This window comes from Salvia hispanica, chromosome 4 (genome assembly GCF_029641045.1).
Source record: "Salvia hispanica isolate PSC_SH4W2 chromosome 4, Shi_PSC_v1, whole genome shotgun sequence".
NCBI lineage: Eukaryota > Viridiplantae > Streptophyta > Magnoliopsida > Lamiales > Lamiaceae > Salvia > Salvia hispanica.
In genome coordinates this window covers 10,684,581-10,696,333 of record NC_142695.1, presented here as the reverse complement: position 1 = coordinate 10,696,333, position 11,753 = coordinate 10,684,581, and the positions used below count along the sequence as shown (strand labels likewise).

Below are 11,753 nucleotides of genomic sequence, written 5' to 3'. Positions count from 1 at the left end.
GCAGAAGATGCACATTAATCACAAGCAGGAAACACAAAATTTACTTCATCAATCGAACTCATGCCAGAATAGACCGGCAAATTCGCAATTATTCAAACACAAGTAGGAAAGAGCCGTTTTCAAACAAATTTTATACTCGTATGATTGAGTGGACTAAATGAGATCATAGCTTGAGGCAAGACCCAAAGCACATATAATGCAGTCGATGGAACTTCCACAGTTTGGATCTAGAGAGTACTGATGTCCACTCGGCTTTTATGAAGCTGGAAGGCCGGTGTGATCCAACTCCCGCAACTGCACTGAATCCCTGACCAGTTGAAGTAACCTAGTCGAGCTTCACAGTGGGCGCATGTCAGCTTGCCCTCAAGACCACCTTCTTCCACTGGCAAATTGTAAAAACACTCATCAATTATCCATTTTATAGTTCAAGGAATTAGTGTCACAAGCAGTTTTAGAAAGTCCAAGACTGAACAAATAACCATAAATCTGGATGAGATAGCTTAAGTCATCCTACCTGTTTTCATCCAGCGAAGAGGCTCAACAAAGATGGAAGAACACTCCTCGTCACTGGGTCTTCTGAAAGGATTTCCACCCCTCCTTTTATGCCAATCAAAGCATGATTCACCTTCTCCTGGAACATGATCCAAAATATTTTCCTGCAATGCAATGACTCTACGGCATTTTTTGCATCGGAATGCACGAGTAGGAGGGGCCTGTATGCCAGGTGATGCTTCAGCATTTGAGGAAACAGTTCCTGCTGGCAATCCAGGATCTGCACCAAACTTCGAACCATCTATTTGTTCCCCACGATTATAGGAATCACCTGTTATTCCGTTCAGAAGAACCCCATGCAGGCATCAATGAATGAAAAAATGGTGTTGGAAAAGATAATTCAACATAATTAGTATTCAATGCACCTCAGTACATGCAGTCCATAGAGGACATATGATACTATCCCACATCGGTTTCACACGAAAGCGTGGAATAGCATATAAGAGAGAGTCAACCTTTTACCTTTGACCATGGTTTCGGGTTAAGTTAGGGCTTCCTATCTTATATGTTTATCAACATACCTAACCATTGCCCATTTTACTGGACTCCAAGAAAAAAAGAACGAGGAGTAGGTTATTGTGATTAGCAATTGTCAAGCTAATTTTAAAGGAATCTTCTTGTATCATTAGAGTATAGAGACGTGTGGAATGAAATCAATATACATCAGATATTCATACAACTAATCTTATGATGCAAAACAACTGCTTTTTTTCTTCTTATAAATTAACTTTTTTAGGTTGAATGACAAATATTAAGATTGTCAACAAATGAGAGAGTACATAATTCTTTCTTAGTTGAAGACTTGAAGTAGATCAATTTGAATAACAATTGCAACGACCCACTAAGCTCTAAAACCCAAGTCAGAGACTAGCTGTGAATTGTGATCAGCTGGCTACTACATGAGTACAACCACCACGTAATATTTTTCTAGAACATTTCATACTTCGTTTAATTAAGCAAATCAAGAAATACGGTATCAGAATTATAGAAATAAAACAATAAACGTGAAAAGGGGTACAACAAAATCATTCAAGGAAAAAATATTCACCTAATATTTTTAACCGAAAGCGCTTGTATATGGAGCTTGCACGATCAACTTTAAACCCCATTTGTTCAAACATTTTCAGCTGCGACAACGGTGACAGGTGAGTAACACGCACAACCTAAAAATGCACTAATAATTATGAACTAACACAGATTTGAAAATAAATACCTGCTCCAAGAAACCATCATTAGGGCCCACTGATTCACAGCTCTGCTTCAAGGATTCAATAGCATCTTATAATCACAAGAAGAACCAAAAAGAGTTTTAACACATTCAAAATAAAACAAAAACAAAAGTAGATAAATTAAGTTGATAGTAGCAGCACAAAAATGCTTAATTACAAATAAATCAAAAATATATTTAGTAAAATGGCATGTGCATGCACTTTAAACAACAATAAAAGGACAGCTCCAAACCTTCTAATGGTAGCTGTTCACATTTCATCAGGTATGCTGTAATTATTGCTGCACTGCAATGAATACTAATTTTAATATTTTGCATGACAATTAGTAGAGTGATAACAAGAAGATGTAAATAAGCCAACACCGGGTACACGCATAATTCAATTAAAAAGTCTGACCTTAACACCATGATAGTCTGGCCGTCAATAAAAATATTGTATAAATCAGTGTGTCGACATATAAATGTTCAACTACAAGTCTACATATAAATAAAGAAGTCATTCCATGAGAGGGGAAAGGAAAACAATTATGCTAGGCATGTGTTCGCTAAGTATTAAATAGCTAATAGAGTTCTTGAAAAACTTGGAAGTTGGTAAATAATGGAACCTTCTTCATCTACATGAGAAAGACGAACAGCTGAGGAAAATTTTCATTAAAGTTTTAGATATAAACTAATTTATCAGGCACTTGACCAAGCCCGCCTTTTCCAGTTCTCTATTATCTTTTCGATCTTTGTAAGCTTTTAGCCACCCTTTTTGGTATTTCATTCTCATCAGAATAAAAAATTACTGAAGTTTTAGCTTTATCAAAAAAATAATTCTGTAGTCATGCTTAATATTATAATGTAGAGGCAATTATTAGTGCAAGGAAAGGAAGTTAGTACTAATATTATGATGTCTAAAAACCATAGAGCAAACCAACAAACCACCTAAGTAGGTTTAGTATAATTAGAGACATGACATAGTCAAAATTATATTCCACACCTCCTTGATACGCCTGCAAAGCAGTGGACAAGAACTGAACCTTCTTTCCTACTATCTTCAATAAAATCCAAGCACACATCCAAATGGTCCAGCAAATTTTCACTTTCCATATCCCTTATAGGTACAGCCATCCTCACAATCTTCAAATCCTTACCAGCATACTCCAGTGAATAAAGCAGCTTATCTGGTGATAAAGCAGACTTTGACATGTCATGTGGAACATCCTCCGATCCTGAGTCCCCAGCATAGACCTTCCGGATTTCTTTGCACGGAATTGAGATCCCACTACGCCACTCCGAGAAGAAAGAAATGGATTCTGAACTAAGAACTGACAGTATATGTGTGATTTCATTAGAGTCCTTCTGGAGAACATCCGCAGCATCACCAATGTTGCCAATAAATAAATGCTCACGCACCAGGTACGGCATACCAACACGAACACTTGCACCTATCCAAATGGACAGAGAATTTAGAGAGAAGAAATAAAAGACTTTAAAGTCATATACTTGTGCTGATTTCAAATGTCCATCTAATACAATAAATGAGAACTTCTTAAAAAACTAGCAGCCACTTCACACCATATAGTTTTAGCTGTCACAAAAGCAGAAAGACCTTAACAAAAAAATATGACACTCTCACACAGGTGTAATCCCGGATGTAGGGATCACACTTCTTCGCCATTAACTTTTTTTCTATGATCACCACCTCTAAATACAGAAATAAATAAACCATCGTGCTTAATTTACTCTAATTAACCGTTACTATTAAATCTCGATGACCCTGGTTCTTAGCAACGATAACATATAGTCCCTCCGTCCGCCATTAAATATCCCATTTTTCCTTTTCCATTCACCAATAAATGTCTCATTTCACTTTTACTATATTTGGTAAGCGGACTCTGCATTCAACTAATTCAATCCACTCACATTTTATATAAATCCAATACACTAACTTTTTCTACCCACTTTACTTTAAAAAGTCAAACAATTTCTTAAAATTCGTGCCGGTTAGATATGGGACATTTAATCATGGACGGAGGGAGTACCTCTTTAGTCACAGTTACAAAAAAACATAACTATCGTCAAACGTATCAAAGAAACTATTCGTCGAGCTAGTGCAGAAACTTTAATCTTCAGGTATCAATAAAGGTGTTCAATTTAACTAAATATCAGCAACTTCGCGACACAGTTACATTTTCCGATTTTCGAAACAGAAAAGGCAGCATAAATCATCATTTTATAACTCCGAATCCAAACTGAAGATGATCATTCAAAATAAATACGATTAACAGAGAATCTAACTCATCTAAATTCGCCTCCGAACAGAAAAAAAGGCTGTGGAACAAAGCAATCCATTGATGAACTTGAACTATGATAAATATTCCTAGAAAAATGAAATTAGCAATAAAGGCATGCACCGTACCTTGGGCCGGAGATGGGATATTCCGGTGATTCGCCGAGGAGTGTTGGCGGGGTAACGAATAAGGAAGCTGAATATTCCTGTTCCTTTTTCGCTATGCGATTTCCACTCGCGTTTGAACTTTTATAGAACCTTCGCACGTGTGAAGGAATCCTGCGGCACGTGCGAGCCTGTTTACTTTTTAGGAGAATGGCATCTTTCCACCTCGGGAGCTCTAATTTGAGAAAATGTTTTGAATAAGTAAAAAACATTTTATTATATCTTGAAAATTTGAGAAAGTAATTCTAATATTCAGAATTTCGTGGGAATTTAAAAGATCATATATTAATTTTAATTAAATCACTTAATTTGAATTAAATAGAAAGATAACTAAATCAACTTTAATTTATAAATTGGATACTTAATGGGCTAAAATTAGGCCGATTTTTTTTTTGCATTGGGCTTTGCATTGTGGTTATTAAGATGAAGAACAAAAGAAGAAAAAAAAGTACTCCACTACTGAAAAACAAGGTCAACAAAAAATACACTCTCTCTTGCTGGATTAGGAAAGGTTGTGGAAAATATCTTTGAAGTGTTTCCTCAATAACCCCCTTCTTTATTTAACAAATACATCGTCCATCTGCCAATACTTAAGTTAATAACTCGAATTTTAAGAAATAATATAAAGAAAAATTGATGACAAAAATTTATACAACGTAAATCCTACTTTTATATATTGATTTTGATATAAAATATGATTGAAATATGAGGTCTTACTAAAAGTAACAAAAAGTAAATGAGACATATATTTGCATACGAATTGAAAAAAAAAAAAACAAGACAAGCATTGGCGGACAAAGTGGATATATCTTTTGTGAAGTCCACCCATAGAACACAAATTTGCACGAATGAACATCCATTGATCCATCATCCAAAGGTAGATATTACACTTTCTATTTTAGTTTATCCCACAGAGCATGTCACATTTTCTTTCTATAAATAAAATTCTCACACAACATATAAAAAATATATATTTACTTTCACTACTTAACACACAAAACAACATCTCCTACAGTTCTACCATGATATCTACATTCGTGACGGATGTATAGTATTTTAACAGCGGGAATATCTGACTTTCAGTTTATTATGCACACTGAAAATAGATCAAGAAAGTAATGTTGAAAAAAGGTGAACTGTAATGGCTATTACTGAATAGGCCACTAAAAGTATTAGCATTAAAAAAGGAAAAGAAAAATGAGTAGTAATAATGATGTTAAACCTATTTCCAGAAAATATATATTAAAATCTACAACTGTCATTCTAGTTCATCAATTCTGATCTCATACTGTTCACCAGATGAAAGAACTTTGACACCAACCATGCCTTTTTCCCACTCAGAACTCCCCACTATTATTAGTCTCTGGGCATTCACTCTTGCTGCTCTTTTAAACGCCCTGTCATATTAGAGTCAAGAACTAAGACTGAAAGAACATGGGATATCTGAAACAGCTTTTGGTGTATACCATATGAGGGTATAAACATTCGAAGATTTTTTTCTTTTGATTTATCAGATGCTCGGACAAAAAATACACTTACCATTTAAGTGGTTTGTTCTCTAAAACCAAGTCGACAGTTTGGCCCTTTTCCCTGAGTCTAGCAGCAACAAGAGAAGCTGCGCCCTGTAGATCCTGACCCAACGAGCAGACAACATTCTGTACCTGGGGGCTAAGTTCTGGAAGAAGTCCTCTATCTTTTAGCAGCTGTAAGGAATATGAAGTTGGGTGGGGATCAAAAAATCAAGAAAGATGCTTTAGATGGTTGTAGAAGAAAGGTTGATTTAAGGGAATGGAGTTGTATTGTGGCAGTTGAATGCTGATGCCAAAAAGCCTAATCTGCAAGAGGAGATGGAATAAATTGTACTCACTTCTATAATAACTGCATCCCCAAATCCAAACCCACAGGCTGGGACATCTTCACCTCCAAAAGTGGACAGTAGTCTGTCATATCGTCCACCGCCACAAATAGCTCTCAGCTTTCCTTCTCGATCAAATCCCTGTAAAGAGAACCATGGTATCAGTTGAAAGCAAAAGAGTTATAGATTCTCTTGTACAAAAGGTCCGATATACTCAAGCTAATAGATCATAGATGTGCTCTCAGTGCATCATTAATGTGCAGGAGAGGAAGAGGGTTGCAAATGAAAGAAAGGGTGGTGAGTGGATAATTATATGGCTATATTATTAAGACAAAATAATGTGTTGAACATGTGCCATTCATACAAGACTAGAACCTAGATGGCCATGGTTCATACTAAAATTCCGCACTTGTTCAAGCCACTACTTATCAAGCTGACCTCTATGCTTTAACTCTGGTTAGTGGTGGTAGTTATTATAAAACCTGCAGTGGAAAAGTATCACAATTCACAAATATGCTTCCTACCTACCAGTATGAGGTATATTGTTTAGAGACTGCAACTTCCCTCTAACCTATAAGAGTCATACTTAGAAAAGGCTCAGATGGTAGATTCATATGTGGAAGAAAGCTAACATAGTTTTCACTGGGATCACAGATCACTTCAATTTAACTTGTTTCACATCTTAAATCCAGAGCTGCTATATTACATTATCTCTACTTCATAGTATAACATTTATGGCCTTACCCTTAGATGACTTTAATAAGTCGAGGGTGTCATTATTTTGACAAGTTCCAACTATATATAGTAATCAAGTAAGCCATTAAAACATATAAAGATCTGCTTAACAGATTTACTATAATCTATCTATACCTCAAAAACAATTCCAGTGTAGTAGGCTAGGCCACGGACAATTGATGCATCAAATTGGATCCACTCGGAATAACCGTACTTTTCAGCAAGTGAGAATAGTTGCTTTAACTCAGTAAGAGCATCAAATGAAGTGCCTAGTTTCTCTGTAATGATGCATAAGCAAACAAAACATTAACATTGCAATTTCTTCATATACATCGGAAAATAAAAATGTCTCAGTTTTAACAGTTTTATCTCGTCTGTCAGTCCCAAAGTTGACAAATAACTTTTTGTAACTTCAGTCAATATCAGAAGTCTGACAAGATATCAAAATACAGAAGAAATAAACCATAATTGCACTGGTCTACCCAGCTTCTACATATCCAGCCCTCCTAACTTAATATAAGTTAGCCCCTTTCCTCTTTTCATAGCAGCCTCAAAATAGGATGATCAAATGTCAATCTCAATTTCTATGATGCCAACGCAAAACAAAAATTCACATTATGTCTAACATACTACCTTCCAACTCTTCCAAGGATTTCACTGTAAGGATTTGTAGTAGCTCTTCAACCGCCTGCTCTGATAACTCGGCAGCCCTGAGCTCATTCTTGATGTCATCAATGGGAATCTTCTCCAACTGTTAAAAATAAAAAACAACCAAATAAAAGCGTAACAAGACAGGTCAGAGAATATAATATTAAACTCAGCATGAGAAAGATGGATGGAAATAAGATGCAAAAAGTGTTTATGTAAAATTATTAAATGTGTGTGCATATACACATGACCATTTCATTATCAAACTGACCTTGTCTATTGTTACACAAACCCTACCAAATAAGCTATCTGGTACTGAGTAGCGTTGGAGCACTTCTTGCAAAACCTGCAAAAAAGCAAGAATAACAATATATTAAGGCAAACCATCACTGCACAAAAAAAAAAAAAAGAACTGAACAAAATTTCTATTGGTAATGATATACCCCACTCTGGTAGGTAGAAAGGTTTTCACTTAATGTCTGAAGTCTGAATCACAAACTTTGAACTAAATGGTAAGTGATTTAGTTTTCATTAAATAAACCTTCATAGCAATGCCTCCCCTCCCGAACCCAACCAAAAACAAAAAGGGAAAGGGGAAAATGAATCATATAAATTCTAATTTTCAATATCCTGGACTCCGAGTATACATCTAAATGAAAAAACATCTACCTTCATACCTTCCGACTTGAAACTTTAAACCCAACATCTGATGCTGTAATTCCAATGCGTTTGAAAAAGGTAACAATGGAAGAAATCAGCTCTGCCTCAGCCTGATAGTGCATGGATCATCAGAAACAATATACTATTTTTTAATCATAGAGCTCTGACTTGGGATTGAATGGCACTGAGAACCTAGATATGCGACAAAATAGAAGATAGTGATACTGCACATCTCATATTCAGGTTACCATAGTTTGAAATCAGTCTTGTTTTAATTATTGATCGTGAAGATTCAAATATTCATGCACAGCCAAGTTTGCTCGAGAAACTGTCCTCCTTCAAGGTCACAATCATGTTCAGAAAATGACCAGAAAAAAACCTCTTATGCTGACTCATAACAGCTAAGTAAATTAGAATCCGTATACACACAATTCCAAGTATTTCCAGACTAGATAACGTGTTTAAAGTTCAAAAATAAAACTGCCTCAATTCAATATAATTGAGAAAACTAAGATGAAAATTAGTCTTGGTAGACTAGGCAGGGTACAATTTCAGAAAAATAGATAACTCCCTTACAGGTAGTAAGTGACAGAGCAAATAATCTGCACGCTTAGATGGCCCTAGGTTCTACATAGCCTTTATGTGGATCTACTCAAAGGAATGTGGTAACCACAAAAAGCTATGAGATAATTAGTTAACTTACTGTAACATTAGGTACACCAATAATATCCATGTTCCATTGGTAATGCTCACGACGGCGTCCCCTGGTCATTCGCTCATATCGCCAGCACTGTCCAATGGCAAACCATTTTAGCGGAAGGGATACTGATTTTCTGGACAGAGAGAAAAATATGGAGATCAAAATCTGGCATATGTACCTGAGGCTGGATACAAGAATTATCAAAAAAATATTAACTATCTCCAGCACATTCAAATATTTTTGGAAAAAGAACCACAGTGGTCCTTAAGTTACCAAATATAGTGAAAGATGAGATATAAGATGTCAAAAACTTACCCTTTCTGTAGCACTAGTCTCGCTAGAGAAGGAGTGAGTTCTGGTCTTAAAGCTACTCTACGATTGCCCCGATCCTCAAAGCAATAAAGCTTCATCCATACAAGAAGAAAGAATATTGTAAGTAACCTGGTGAAAAAATTACGAACTCTGTCATAAAAATGTCATCTTGAGATTTTTAAGTCTTTATAGTGCATTTCAGGTTTCTAACAAAATTTTATTTCAGAAAAACTTTAAAACCACCCCAGGTAAGATCATCATCGCACGACTCTTACCGCAATCACGTCTCCCATTCCATGATTGAAGTTGCCGATAACCCATGTCTAGTTACACATTGTTATTGGCTCTGACCGAATGCACACTAAGTGTTGGCAAAAAATGACCGCAAATAAGAGCACAAACTATTTGAACAAACCACACACGAAAATTACTCGAATAAATGAGTGCAAGACGAATGAAATTGATCTGAACAAGAATGCCAACTCCACTTGTAAGGCATTCACCTATGCCAATACAAGCTACTTCAAAAACACAACCTCCCCCTTTCTAACCTCAAAGGTTATTGAACCTAAAGACTTCTATTCCTGCTACAATACTAGAGACTAAAGAATAAAGATAAACACAAAAATCTAAAGATAAGCAACAAAATCTACTAAACAAAGGACTCCTACTCGTAACATAATAACCAACAACTAAAGATAAGGATGACACCACAGCTGATCGTTATAACCTGCTCCAGGGGTAGAAACAGCCTTGTCCTCATGGTGGACGCGGAACCACCCATGGCAAGACGTCACTCTCACCGTTAACGTAATCTTGTGACGCGGGCTGGCTGGAAACAGGTTGTCATCAACTGTGAAGGCATCCGAACAATTTACCATAACTTGCAAAATTGAGGGACAACGGTAAGTGAGGCTGTACTTAAGGCTACAGAGGAAACAGGTGTTGGATGCCTGATTACACTTGTATTCCCCATTTGTTACGGCATTAAATGACAGGTGCAGGGGGCAAAGATGAGTATGGCACTTAAGAAGCTAACAAAGATAGAGAGAGAGAGAGAGAGAGAGTAGGGCCTCCGGAGAAGACGGTGGTTTGGAGTATGGCGTAGCATCGTTGCAGGTTGGTACAGTCCTGGACAATGGAACTTGAAGACGTGCAATTGGCTTCGGGGCATAGCAAGAACAAGTGAACAATCAGCTTGTCCATTTGTGCAGAGGCATAACTCATGATGCTCAGATTCTTAAGTTGCAAGTGAATGCTAGGCTTTAATACACATAGAAAAATCCTACATGTTGATGACCAGGAATGTCATGTGTTTGGGCTAGACAGGCTTCAAAAATAGCAATGTAAACGGAGAAAGAGCCCTCCTGTCATGTCATGTGCAGTGCCACATAGCTATCAATCATTTTTGTCGACGCACCAGAGTGATTAGGTATGAATCCAGAGCGTGAGGAGATGGGGGGGAGCGGCCCACAAATCAGGGGGCACTAACAATTCAAAATCAGTCAATCTACACCAGAAATTTCTTTATAGCAATGCACATGGACACTTCATGAAGGGAGAGGTGTGTGTTTGATTAAAGATAGAAGATCATTATCACACATCAGCTTATTGCCTTTTAATTCGACATAAAAAATGAAATACTACTTATTGAGTCGATTGACTTCACGGAAAGAAAACAGCATATTAATCAATATATCATGAAACTAAAACGAGAAGAACCTGGTCCTTGATTTCCTCCCCAGCTTTTCTCACAAACAGTGCCTCCGACTCGAGCACGGGAAAATCAACCTCTTCAAAACCGAATAACTGCGATACCTAAAATATTCAACAATCCTCGCACATTTGAGACTACATCCTTTAATATAATAACTCAAAATCCTTCCCTATTGCATAATTGAGAAATCGCATTAACAATATCTTCAGGTAAAGTTATCCCAAGTTGTTAATTTCGTCCAAACAGTGCATAGCAGAGTAAATCAAATATCTTAGTTTTGGTAATTTTGGAAAATGACCTCCCTGAAATTCTGAAACAGCCAAGTGCGCATCCGCATTTCTTCAGGAGGGAAATCTCGAGTTCCCTTGGGCGGATTAACGTCGATTTTCTGCGTGACATCAGAAGAAGGCGGATGGGAGGTGAGAGAGCTGGATCGACCGGTTCGGGCATTATCTAGTTCAGAGTAGGAGGCGGAAGTGGAGAGAGCTTTGTTTTTGAAAAAAGATGGAGCGTCCAGGGGCAGAGGGTGGCGAAGAGAGCGGAGGAAGGCGGCGGCGGCGGAGGGGTGGCGGTAATGGATAAGGAAGGAACAGTTGGTTATCGCACGCATTTTGCCTCAACCCACTCAGGACTCACTCAGCTCAGCGCACAAAAATAAACTTAATTAAATAGAGATGGAGAAGATGAAATATCACGGTGAATTTATTTGTTTTATTTAAGTCGATAAACAACTATTAGTTGTACAGTACTCAGTTGATCTAATCGGTCGTTAAATTATACTCATTCCTTCCCTCGCCCAAGAATAGAAACTTTTTCATTATTTTTGGCCGTCCCCTAAAAATATAATTTTTTCTATTTATCTTTTTCTTTATTTAGATGGAACTCATTTTCCAACACATAATTTTC

At 36.9% G+C, this 11,753-nt stretch overlaps 2 protein-coding genes across 2 annotated transcripts; both read right to left on the bottom strand.

Moving 5' to 3' along the window:
- Positions 1-23: 23 nt before the first annotated feature.
- LOC125193970 (uncharacterized) lies at positions 24-4,331 on the bottom strand. Its single transcript, XM_048091942.2, has 7 exons — positions 4,185-4,331; positions 2,763-3,210; positions 2,014-2,066; positions 1,766-1,830; positions 1,601-1,679; positions 515-823; positions 24-382 (listed from the first exon to the last, which is right to left on the bottom strand). The coding sequence occupies exons 2-7, from the start codon at positions 3,188-3,190 to the stop codon at positions 228-230; spliced, it is 1,089 nt and encodes a 362-aa protein (XP_047947899.1). The 5' UTR covers positions 3,191-3,210; positions 4,185-4,331; the 3' UTR covers positions 24-227.
- Positions 4,332-5,341: 1,010 nt separating this feature from the next.
- On the bottom strand, positions 5,342-11,495 carry HRS1 (Histidyl-tRNA synthetase 1). Its single transcript, XM_048094385.2, has 11 exons — positions 11,146-11,495; positions 10,853-10,948; positions 9,134-9,222; positions 8,822-8,951; positions 8,136-8,228; positions 7,730-7,804; positions 7,444-7,561; positions 6,946-7,088; positions 6,088-6,216; positions 5,760-5,923; positions 5,342-5,617 (listed from the first exon to the last, which is right to left on the bottom strand). The coding sequence occupies exons 1-11, from the start codon at positions 11,455-11,457 to the stop codon at positions 5,479-5,481; spliced, it is 1,488 nt and encodes a 495-aa protein (XP_047950342.2). The 5' UTR covers positions 11,458-11,495; the 3' UTR covers positions 5,342-5,478.
- Between the last annotated feature and the right edge of the window lie 258 nt (positions 11,496-11,753).

Bases quoted from the DNA above. Each gene is read 5' to 3' on its own strand.
- HRS1 (XM_048094385.2), bottom strand. From the start codon at position 11,457: ATGCGTGCGATAACCAACTGTTCCTTCCTTATCCATTACCGCCACCCC. The intron at 7,805-8,135 runs GTATGAAGGTAG...GCTTTTTTGCAG, and splicing joins TTAAAGTTTCAAGTCGGAAG to GTTTTGCAAGAAGTGCTCCA. The intron at 6,217-6,945 runs GTATAGATAGAT...TTCTCTTTACAG, and splicing joins ACACTGGAATTGTTTTTGAG to GGATTTGATCGAGAAGGAAA.
- LOC125193970 (XM_048091942.2), bottom strand. From the start codon at position 3,190: ATGCCGTACCTGGTGCGTGAGCATTTATTTATTGGCAACATTGGTGAT. The intron at 2,067-2,762 runs GTGTGGAATATA...TATTCATTGCAG, and splicing joins TTTGCAGGCGTATCAAGGAG to TGCAGCAATAATTACAGCAT. The intron at 383-514 runs GTAGGATGACTT...ACAATTTGCCAG, and splicing joins TCTTCGCTGGATGAAAACAG to TGGAAGAAGGTGGTCTTGAG.